Here is a 12,447-nt window from a genome sequence, read left to right as displayed (position 1 = left end):
ATTGTGTTCCCCAATGTTTTCCTCGACTGGCTTTCCTTCCCCATTTACTCTTCCTACCCCTAGCCCTACAACACCCTCCCCAGCTCGGGCTATAGCATTTTCTCCCCATCAATCCGCCCCACCAACACAGTCCTCACCTATCGACGTGGTCCTACAAGATAGCCCCTCCGGTGATATCTCCACCACACATTTTCAAGATTTGTAAATGTTTTGTTGTCTGTATTATCTGTTTACTTTTCGGTTTAAAAAAAGAAAAATAATGGGTTACACCCAAAAAAAATACTCAGAAAAATTGAGAATGTACAAATAAAAAAACAAAAAAAAATGACACTATTTCTACCAAACTCTACTCTAAAGTTTGATAATGTTTGTTAAATTAAGTTTTTAAATAAATTTTTGTTTGGTTTAAAAAAAAAAATTTGGTTATGGTTGATTCATTTGGTATGTTAATAATTGGAAATAAAAACACACCGCACGTTTGAACGTATAAACATTGGGTTTATTACACCGCATATACAAAAGTGTATTCTACCTGAAGTTGGTGGTAAATTCAACAAGAACTTAAATTAAAGTTCACACAATGTTATCTTGCCAGGGCACCATACCCACAGGTGAAACAAAATACTCGGCAAAGTCGTCCCTCATTCTGGTTACAGAACCTGCAGAACGTACAGAGCTGCTTTGGTAATTCCACAGGGTGGTCTCCAAATCCTCATCATCCACGGAAACGGGCTCCTTGGAAAGTACATAGTTATGGAGGACCACGCAGGCCTTCACAACCTCATCCACAGTTCGTATGTGCAGAGATATGGCGGTGAGAAGTACGCGCCGCTTTGCTGTAAGAATGCTGAATGCACACTCCACCACTCTACGTGCTCCAGTTAAGCGATAATTGAAAATTTTTTTGGTTCTGGTCAAGTTTCGGCTTGAGTACGGCTTGAGGAGGTGTGGAGACAACTGAAAGGCATCATCACCCACACAGACATACGGCATAGGTGGTCCTGTTGTTCCCGGGAGTGGTCTGGCAGGTGGAAAGTCGTATGTATCGCCATACAAACAACGGCCCATCGGTGATGTTTTGAACACTTGGGAGTCGTTGGACCGTCCAGAGGCTCCAATGTCCACAGCCAGAAATTTGCAGTGGACATCCGCTATGGCCATGAGTACGATAGAAAAGTACTTTTTGTAGTTGTAGTACTCAGAGCCTGTTCCTGCCGGTTTTGCTATACGGATGTGTTTTCCGTCGATTGCCCCCAAGCAATTAGGGAAATGGCACACTTTTTCAAAATGTTCTGCGCTCTGCAGCCAGATGTCCCTTGTTGGTTCTGGAATGTGCAAGGCATCCCATATCGCCAGGCAGGTCACTTTCACAATTCCAGAAATGGTCGATATTCCAAGTCGAAACTGGTAGTGTAGTGACGTTAGAGATTCTCCGGTAGCCAAAAAGCTGTGAAAAAGCAAAAGAATAGTTAGAAAAGATTGTAAAGACAGGTAAAAAAATGTCATTTGAAAGCAATTTTAAGAAATATCTGTATTTTTATGGAACAAAGTTACAAATGACACTTTTTTGTGGGGTCAGGATGTTGCTGTGCACATAAAAACATCAACATTTTTATATCTCGGCATACATGGGCCCATACACGGTAAATATTTACATGGTCCAGAAAATGCAACGCTGTGTACAGCGCCATATTTTGGGGACCATAGTATGTTGTTTTCTATTAGTTAAAATATGCTGGCATGGCATTACATATGAGCAATTTGGTTCCCCAAAAATTTACTTACCGCAGGGTCACCATCAGCCGCTCTGCCGGTGTTATGGCAGACCTCATGCGTGTGTCCTGCCTTTGGATGTCATCCACGACTTTTTCAAGCAACACATCAAAGCCTCATCCGAAGATAATTATAGAATTTCTCTGGGTTCTGCCGTAACTCCATGTACAGGGTAGAATAGACGCCCCGGGTCATCCGCAGTGCGTTAATGGGATGAATCCATAGTCTGCGACGTCAATGGTGACGCATCCACCGTCTTTCTGCTGCCGCCTCCTGATCCCGAACCATGATATCCAGGCGATTGGTTTCAAAAATCACATCGGTAACCACGCTCGCAATCCACCCAAGCACTCCTTCCATCTCTGCCACTTTCTCTAAACCCTTTCAAAGATGGGCTGTACAAACTGTCTATATATACTTTCCCATATTTTCCAGTAGCCAATTACCTACAAGGACAATCCCCCCTGTAGGTGTTGAAAACGCATCCGTCTTAAAAACGGATGAAAAGGACGGAAAAAACGGAAACAACGGATACAACGGATCCAGTTTTTCAACGGAACCGTCTAGCGAATCGCCGACGCATGCGTCGAAAAAATGGAAGTGTTGTATCCGTTTTCCTGTCTTTACGACGCATCCGTCAATGCGTCGCAACGACGCTTTTCGACGCCCGGAGGAAAACGCTAGTGTGAAAGCAGCCTTAAGCAGCATGAATTGTCTGTCTCTCCCCTCTTCCTCTAGATTCTGGGACCTTGATTTCCAAGGTCTAGTGTGAAGTATCCACAATCAGTGATGGTTTCGGGAGCCATGTCATCTGCTGGTGTAGGTCCACTGTGTTTCATCAAGACCAAAGTCAGTGCAGTCGTCTACCAGAAAATTTTAGAGCACTTCATGCTTCCCTCTGCCAACAAGCTTTTTGGTGATGGAAATGTCACTCTCCAGCAGGAATTTGCACCTCTCTACACTGCCAAAAGTACCAACAACAGTATAATTGTGTTTGATTGGCGAGTAAACTCATTTGACCTTAACCCCATAGAGAATCTATGCAGTATTGTCAAGAAGAAGATGAGAGACACCAGACCCAACAATGCAGACAAGCTGAAAGCTGCTATCAAAGCAACCTGGGCTTCCATAACACCTCAGCAGTGCCACAGACTGATCGCCTTCATGCCATGCCGCATTGATGCAGTAATTGATGCCAAAGGAGCCCTGACCAAGTACTGAGTGCATTTACTGAACATACATTTCAGTAGGCCAACATTTCATATTTTAAAATAATTTTTTCAAGCTGGTGTTATAAAGTATTCTAATTTACTGAGATAATGACTTTTGGGTTTTCATTAGTTGTAAGCCATAATCATCAACATTAACAGAAATAAACACTTGAAATACATAACTCTGTTTGTAATGTCTCTATAGAATATATGAGTTTCACTTTTTGTATTGAAGAACTGAAATAAATTAACTTTTTGATGGTATTCTAATTTTGTGAGATGCACCTGTATATTTCTAGTCAAAAAATAGATTGTAATCAGTGGTTACGAGCAATCTACCCTTTTACCACTTTAGATGTATAGTTATGTCTAAAGTGGTCTCACCCTGTTTGCTGCAGGCTTCGGCAGTGATCCATACTTTTTCTGACATATGTCAGCTGATTTCACCAGTTGACATGTGCCCCTAACAGCCGTGAGTGGAATCGCGATCCACCTGTGACTGTTAACATGTTAAATGTCGCTGTCAATCTCTGACAGCTGCATTTACCACCCTAGTGCTGTAAGTGTGTCACCAATCCCACCCATTGATGCCCTTGCTATAGGACCAATGGGTTGGCATGACAAGCCCGAGTCTGCAGCATACCCGTGTGGTTGTCATTGCAGGATAGCTATGAGCACAGCCCAGCGGTTGGTGCCATTGCAAGTGAGCATTTCTGCTACACATCATTCCAAAATTATGTCATTTGTTAGGGGTTTCCACTGTTTAGGCAAATTAGTGGCTCTCCAAAAGCGACATGACATCCGCTAATTATGCCAGCAGATTTTACATTCAAAAAGTAAAATGGCGCTCCTTCCCTTCCGAGCTCTGCCTTGTGCCCAAACAGTAGATTTTCCCCATATATGGCTTAGCAGAATGCTAGAAGAAATTGCACAACAAATTATGTGGTCCATTTTCTCCTGTTACCCTTGCAAAAGTTAAAAAAAATTAGGTCTAAAGGAAAGTTTTTGTGAAAGAAAAGTGAACCAGGGATTCAAGCTTCAGGAGGCTAATTTGCATATTCCAGGTGCCTTCTGGGAGAAGCGAAGTCTCCCTAAGCTAGAAGATCGTTGGGTACAGCCGGGACCAGCTGCTTCGAAAGCATCACCAAACCAGGGATTCAAGCTTCAGGAGGCTAATTTGCATATTCCAGGTGCCTTCTGGGAGAAGCGAAGTCTCCCTAAGCTAGAAGATCGTTGGGTACAGCCGGGACCAGCTGCTTCGAAAGCATCACCAAACCAGGGATTCAAGCTTCAGGAGGCTAATTTGCATATTCCAGGTGCCTTCTGGGAGAAGCGAAGTCTCCCTAAGCTAGAAGATCGTTGGGTACAGCCGGGACCAGCTGCTTCGAAAGCATCACCAAACCAGGGATTCAAGCTTCAGGAGGCTAATTTGCATATTCCAGGTGCCTTCTGGGAGAAGCGAAGTCTCCCTAAGCTAGAAGATCGTTGGGTACAGCCGGGACCAGCTGCTTCGAAAGCATCACCAAACCAGGGATTCAAGCTTCAGGAGGCTAATTTGCATATTCCAGGTGCCTTCTGGGAGAAGCGAAGTCTCCCTAAGCTAGAAGATCGTTGGGTACAGCCGGGACCAGCTGCTTCGAAAGCATCACCAAACCAGGGATTCAAGCTTCAGGAGGCTAATTTGCATATTCCAGGTGCCTTCTGGGAGAAGCGAAGTCTCCCTAAGCTAGAAGATCGTTGGGTACAGCCGGGACCAGCTGCTTCGAAAGCATCACCAAACCAGGGATTCAAGCTTCAGGAGGCTAATTTGCATATTCCAGGTGCCTTCTGGGAGAAGCGAAGTCTCCCTAAGCTAGAAGATCGTTGGGTACAGCCGGGACCAGCTGCTTCGAAAGCATCACCAAACCAGGGATTCAAGCTTCAGGAGGCTAATTTGCATATTCCAGGTGCCTTCTGGGAGAAGCGAAGTCTCCCTAAGCTAGAAGATCGTTGGGTACAGCCGGGACCAGCTGCTTCGAAAGCATCACCAAACCAGGGATTCAAGCTTCAGGAGGCTAATTTGCATATTCCAGGTGCCTTCTGGGAGAAGCGAAGTCTCCCTAAGCTAGAAGATCGTTGGGTACAGCCGGGACCAGCTGCTTCGAAAGCATCACCAAACCAGGGATTCAAGCTTCAGGAGGCTAATTTGCATATTCCAGGTGCCTTCTGGGAGAAGCGAAGTCTCCCTAAGCTAGAAGATCGTTGGGTACAGCCGGGACCAGCTGCTTCGAAAGCATCACCAAACCAGGGATTCAAGCTTCAGGAGGCTAATTTGCATATTCCAGGTGCCTTCTGGGAGAAGCGAAGTCTCCCTAAGCTAGAAGATCGTTGGGTACAGCCGGGACCAGCTGCTTCGAAAGCATCACCAAACCGCGCGCCTTACAGCGCGCAAATTTTTGCCTGTAGGACATTATTGCAAGAGAGCTTGGCTGAGTAGATTACACAAGAAGGAAAACACACAGCAAGTCAGCAGGATCTAGGAGCAACATGGCAGATGTGACAACCTACATGGTGAGCTGCAGCATGTGCTACATGTTCACAGATCGACCAGAAGAAGAATCCAATTTCACCTGTCAGAAGTGTAGACTAGTGGCCCTTTTAGAAGAAAAGGTGCGGGGTCTGGAAGAAAGAATAGCAACTTTGAAACTCATCAAAGAGAATGAAGACTTTCTAGACAGAACAGAAGCATCTCTACTGGTCACAGAAGGTGCAAAAAGTGTCAGAGAACCTCCAAAAGCAGATGAGTGGAAGCATGTGACCAAAAGAAGCAAGAAGACCATGGAGAAATCACCAACCACACAACTGAAGAACCGATATCAAATCTTTGTAGAGGATGAAGATGGCACACCTAAGAATGAAGTAATACCAGCAAGCAAAAAAGAAAAGGGCACACAGCAACAAGTGACAGCAAAAAGTACAGCCAAGATGCAACGAAGAGTGGTGGTGGTGGGAGACTCACTACTGAGAGGCACCGAAGCAGCCATCTGCAGACCGGACATAACTGCAAGAGAAGTATGCTGCCTTCCAGGTGCGATGATCAAGGATGTGACCGATAGGATACCAAAGCTCTTCAGCTCCAAGGACGTCCACCCATTTCTTCTGATACATGTTGGCACCAATGACACGGCAAGGAAGGACCTACCGACAATCTGCAAGGACTTTGAAGAGTTGGGGAAGAAAGTAAAGGAACTGGATGCACAGGTAGTTTTTTCTTCTATCCTTCCAGTAGACGGGCATGGCACTAGGAGATGGAACAGGATCCTTGATGCAAACAACTGGCTAAGACGATGGTGCAGACAACAAGGATTTGGATTCCTGGACCACGGTGTGAATTACTGGTATGATGGACTCCTCGCCAGAGACGGACTACACCTCAACAAACCTGGGAAACACACATTCGCCAGAAGACTCGCTACACTCATCAGGAGGGCGTTAAACTAGAAGAAGAGGGGACGGGAAGAAAAACATTAGACTCGAACAAAGACGACCCAGGAAAACATACTCAGAAGGGAGGTAAGAACATTTCTAAAACAATCCACAGTGAGGAGATTGGAACAAAACAAAATCTTCTAAACTGCATGCTCGCAAACGCCAGAAGCCTGACAAACAAGATGGAAGAACTAGAAGCAGAAATATCTACAGGTAACTTTGACATAGTGGGAATAACCGAGACATGGTTAGATGAAAGCTATGACTGGGCAGTTAACTTACAGGGTTACAGTCTGTTTAGAAAGGATCGTAAAAATCGGAGAGGAGGAGGGGTTTGTCTCTATGTAAAGTCTTGTCTAAAGTCCACTTTAAGGGAGGATATTAGCGAAGGGAATGAGGATGTCGAGTCCATATGGGTTGAAATTCATGGAGGGAAAAATGGTAACAAAATTCTCATTGGGGTCTGTTACAAACCCCCAAATATAACAGAAAGCATGGAAAGTCTACTTCTAAAGCAGATAGATGAAGCTGCAACCCATAATGAGGTCCTGGTTATGGGGGACTTTAACTACCCGGATATTAACTGGGAAACAGAAACCTGTGAAACCCATAAAGGCAACAGGTTTCTGCTAATAACCAAGAAAAATTATCTTTCACAATTGGTGCAGAATCCAACCAGAGGAGCAGCACTTTTAGACCTAATACTATCTAATAGACCTGACAGAATAACAAATCTGCAGGTGGTTGGGCATTTAGGAAATAGCGACCACAATATTGTGCAGTTTCACCTGTCTTTCACTAGGGGGACTTGTCAGGGAGTCACAAAAACATTGAACTGAAGTAAGACAAGCAATTAACAGTAAAAAGAAAGCATTTGCACTACTAAAGCAGGATGGCACCATTGAAGCTCTAAAAAACTATAGGGAGAAAAATACTTTATCTAAAAAACTAATTAAAGCTGCCAAAAAGGAAACAGAGAAGCACATTGCTAAGGAGAGTAAAACTAATCCCAAACTGTTCTTCAACTATATCAATAGTAAAAGAATAAAAACTGAAAATGTAGGCCCCTTAAAAAATAGTGAGGAAAGAATGGTTGTAGATGACGAGGAAAAAGCTAACATATTAAACACCTTCTTCTCCACGGTATTCACGGTGGAAAATGAAATGCTAGGTGAAATCCCAAGAAACAATGAAAACCCTATATTAAGGGTCACCAATCTAACCCAAGAAGAGGTGCGAAACCGGCTAAATAAGATTAAAATAGATAAATCTCCGGGTCCGGATGGCATACACCCACGAGTACTAAGAGAACTAAGTAATGTAATAGATAAACCATTATTTCTTATTTTTAGTGACTCTATAGCGACAGGGTCTGTTCCGCAGGACTGGCGCATAGCAAATGTGGTGCCAATATTCAAAAAGGGCTCTAAAAGTGAACCTGGAAATTATAGGCCAGTAAGTCTAACCTCTATTGTTGGTAAAATATTTGAAGGGTTTCTGAGGGATGTTATTCTGGATTATCTCAATGAGAATAACTGTTTAACTCCATATCAGCATGGGTTTATGAGAAATCGCTCCTGTCAAACCAATCTAATCAGTTTTTATGAAGAGGTAAGCTATAGACTGGACCACGGTGAGTCATTGGACGTGGTATATCTCGATTTTTCCAAAGCGTTTGATACCGTGCCGCACAAGAGGTTGGTACACAAAATGAGAATGCTTGGTCTGGGGGAAAATGTGTGTAAATGGGTTAGTAACTGGCTTAGTGATAGAAAGCAGAGGGTGGTTATAAATGGTATAGTCTCTAACTGGGTCGCTGTGACCAGTGGGGTACCGCAGGGGTCAGTATTGGGACCTGTTCTCTTCAACATATTCATTAATGATCTGGTAGAAGGTTTACACAGTAAAATATCGATATTTGCAGATGATACAAAACTATGTAAAGCAGTTAATACAAGAGAAGATAGTATTCTGCTACAGATGGATCTGGATAAGTTGGAAACTTGGGCTGAAAGGTGGCAGATGAGGTTTAACAATGATAAATGTAAGGTTATACACATGGGAAGAGGGAATCAATATCACCATTACACACTGAACGGGAAACCACTGGGTAAATCTGACAGGGAGAAGGACTTGGGGATCCTAGTTAATGATAAACTTACCTGGAGCAGCCAGTGCCAGGCAGCAGCTGCCAAGGCAAACAGGATCATGGGGTGCATTAAAAGAGGTCTGGATACACATGATGAGAGCATTATACTGCCTCTGTACAAATCCCTAGTTAAACCGCACATGGAGTACTGTGTCCAGTTTTGGGCACCGGTGCTCAGGAAGGATATAATGGAACTAGAGAGAGTACAAAGGAGGGCAACAAAATTAATAAAGGGGATGGGAGAACTACAATACCCAGATAGATTAGCGAAATTAGGATTATTTAGTCTAGAAAAAAGACGACTGAGGGGCGATCTAATAACCATGTATAAGTATATAAGGGGACAATACAAATATCTCGCTGAGGATCTGTTTATACCAAGGAAGGTGACGGGCACAAGGGGGCATTCTTTGCGTCTGGAGGAGAGAAGGTTTTTCCACCAACATAGAAGAGGATTCTTTACTGTTAGGGCAGTGAGAATCTGGAATTGCTTGCCTGAGGAGGTGGTGATGGCGAACTCAGTCGAGGGGTTCAAGAGAGGCCTGGATGTCTTCCTGGAGCAGAACAATATTGTATCATACAATTATTAGGTTCTGTAGAAGGACGTAGATCTGGGTATTTATTATGATGGAATATAGGCTGAACTGGATGGACAAATGTCTTTTTTCGGCCTTACTAACTATGTTACTATGTTACTATGTTAATGTTTATTTTTTCCTTCCACATTCCAACAATTCCTGTGAAGCACCTGAAGGGCTAATAAACTTCTTGAATGTGGTTTTGAGCACCTTGAGGGGGTGCAGTTTTTAGAATGGTGTCACTTTTGGGTATTTTCTGTCATATAGGCCCCTCAAAGTCACTTCAAATGTGAGGTGGTCCCTAAAAAAATGAATTTTGCAAATTTTGTTGTAAAAATGAGAAATCGCTGGTCAACTTTTCACCCTTATAACATCCTAACAAAAAAAAACCTGCGTTTCAAAAATTGATCTGATATAAAGTAAACTTGTGGGAAATGTTATGTATTAACTATTTTGCGTGATATGATTCTCTGATTTAAGGGCATAAAAATGAAAAGTTTGAAAATTGTGAAATTTTAAACGTTTTTTGCCAAATTTCCATTTTTTTTTTCACAAACAAGCGCAAATCGTATCAAAGAAATATTACCACTATCATAAAGTACAATATGTCACGAGAAAACTGTTCCAGAATCAGTGGGATACAGTGAAGAGTTCCAGAGTTATGACCTCATAAGTTGACAGTCGTAAAATTAGCCTGGTCAGGAAGGTGAAAATAGACTTCGGGCAAAAGGGGTTATAAAAACACGCGATATGATTTTTTAAATTCATTAACACTGTGTGAAAGCTGTTCATACTGACATATTTAATAAATCATTATTGCTCTGTAAAAATGCTTATGTTGCTGGTTCTTTGAAGTAATGGGATTACCTGAAGGCATAAAGACAAGAAAATAACAACACACAGAATAGGAGGCATTCACTAGCCCAAAGCCCTAGTTACAGAGTACTCCAAGCATTGTGTAGGCAGAGTTGGCAGTATAGTGCCGCCTGCTGCAGTATGAGTCACAACAAGCATGAACACATTACAAACAGATTACCTACTAGGACAATATTGTATGAGCATGTGAACCGCAGCTGTCAGTTATAGTAAAAATATTTCCCATTACATTTTGACATAAATAGGTTTATAAAAAGTCACGTTCATCAAGTTCAAGAAAAAAAATCCCTGTTGACACCTTTCAGTCACAACAATTAAACAATTTCTTCATTATATTTTAATTATATTTTAATCACGATTAAATGTGTGCACGTCACGGACAGTGCTTGGCAGTGACATGATTCGCCATGGAGGGCAAGCCAAAGTCAGCTGCGAGCTTCTGCGCTAGCTATGGAAGAGGACTTCGTGAGTCATGGTAGCAGAGGAAGGTAAGAATCCTGTTTTTTTTAATGTGTTGCAGAAGAACAGGGAATATTATACCAGGAAGGGGCCCAAAATGGGTAACATTATACCAGGAAAGTGCCGAGGATGGGGGACATTATTCAAGGAATAGTCTCAGGATGGGAGACATTATTACTAGAAAAGGCCCAGGATGGGGGAAATTATGCCAAAAAGTAGCCCAGTATGGGAGACATTATAAAGGAAGGGGCCCAGTATGGAGAACATTATTACAGGAAATGGCCAAAATGGGAGACATTATTACAGGAAGGAGCCCAGGATGGAGACATCATTATAAGGGGGCGAAAGCATATGTCTTTATAGGATCTAGAACACTACAAAGGCCCATAAATCTGACCAACATGCAGGTGGGAGCCAAGGTCCAAATTTTGTTAATCACATGATAACATCCTATCCCACACACCAATACATTACAAGATCCCGATAATGTCTTCTCACACCCCCTAATTCATTTTTAGACTATCAAGGACTTATAATAAATGGGTAAGGGGGCATAGGACACGGACTAAGGCTGGGTGCACATGTTCTGAATTTGTAGTAGAAAATTCTGCTGCAAATTTGGCAGTGTTGGCAAGAAATAATAATAATATACCGTACTTTTGCGGTGTATAATAAGACTTTTTAACCCCTGAAAATCATCTCAAAAGTCGGGGGTCGTCTTATACGCCGGGTACGACGTGTGCAGGGAGCGGTCCTGTATGGTTCCCAGGGTCTGGAGGAAAGGAGACTCTCCTTCAGGCCCTGGGATCCATATTCATGTAAAAAAAAAGAATAAAAACAAAAAATATGGGATATACTTACCCTCTGACGGCCCCCGGCTCTCAGCGGTGCAGGCGGCGGCCTCTGTTCCTAAGGATGCATTGAGCGAAGGACCTTTGATGACTTCACGGTCACACGTGAACTATGGAGGACAAGTACTCTAATTCTCGAACATATTGCGGACAACAGGGATGGATGGGGTGGAGAAATGAAGACGAAACGCCACCCATAGGACCGGAAAAGGGCATTTACACATCCCTTCAAATTAAGGTGACAGGTTCCCTTTAACTCCCTAGCACTTCAAGACCCTCCAGTCACAAACCTCCTGGCTGCTCACTGTGGTTTATAGTGCTAGACAGTACTACTTTTGCTTCAAAACATACTCATGTTTTTGTGCCCTTAAGAAACAGCTCTGAAAATAAGGCTAATTTTTTTTTTAAAGGCTTGGTGACAATAAAACAGAACTTCTTCAGGTTTCAAACATTGCAACTGTTTGGTCTCTAGAAAAAAAGTGGCTCAATGAAAAACCTTTGTAATTGCTTAATGATTTTGTGATTACTAGCAACCAATTTGGGGACCACCAAAAAAGGGATGTTTTTCACTTTTATTTGAGAGGCCATTACTTCTTCACATTCAAAACAGTACACCTGTTTTTTCTGCCTAATTAAAGGATAACGTTTTGACAGCTTATGAAGAAGTACGGTAATTGTTTCTTCATTTGGAAAAGTGCAGAGCTTTTTATGCCCGAACCGTATGAAAATACTGTCTATAAACAGCAGCAGGGGCGGACATGTAATTGGTGCAACCTGTGCAATTGAACAGGGTCCCAAGAGGTAAGAGGCCCATTTTCATCCTGAATGTAGGTGCAATTTTGCATTATGATGAGCTTTTGGACAGTAAAGAGTCACAAACTGTTCTTGCACAGGGGCCCATTTTGGTCGGTGTCCGCCAGTTAACAGCAGCAATGCATGCATCTTCAGCTTCAGAAGACCATTTATACAATTTAAGTAGCATAGAAAGTTTGATACTGTAGTGTGTTGTTGAATATTCCGCTGGTTAACCCGGATAGCCAGGAAGCAGACTGGATCAGACTGAGGCAGAAGAGGGTGTACGA

At 42.8% G+C, this 12,447-nt stretch overlaps 1 protein-coding gene across 1 annotated transcript; it reads right to left on the bottom strand.

The window, feature by feature from the left end:
- Window positions 1-573: 573 nt before the first annotated feature.
- On the bottom strand, window positions 574-1,832 carry LOC138666278 (uncharacterized). Its single transcript, XM_069754505.1, has 2 exons — window positions 1,786-1,832; window positions 574-1,447 (listed from the first exon to the last, which is right to left on the bottom strand). The coding sequence occupies exons 1-2, from the start codon at window positions 1,830-1,832 to the stop codon at window positions 574-576; spliced, it is 921 nt and encodes a 306-aa protein (XP_069610606.1).
- Between the last annotated feature and the right edge of the window lie 10,615 nt (window positions 1,833-12,447).

This window comes from Ranitomeya imitator, chromosome 2 (genome assembly GCF_032444005.1).
Source record: "Ranitomeya imitator isolate aRanImi1 chromosome 2, aRanImi1.pri, whole genome shotgun sequence".
NCBI lineage: Eukaryota > Metazoa > Chordata > Amphibia > Anura > Dendrobatidae > Ranitomeya > Ranitomeya imitator.
The sequence above is the reverse complement of the archived record's forward strand: the minus strand, read 5'-3'. Positions and strand labels throughout refer to the sequence as shown.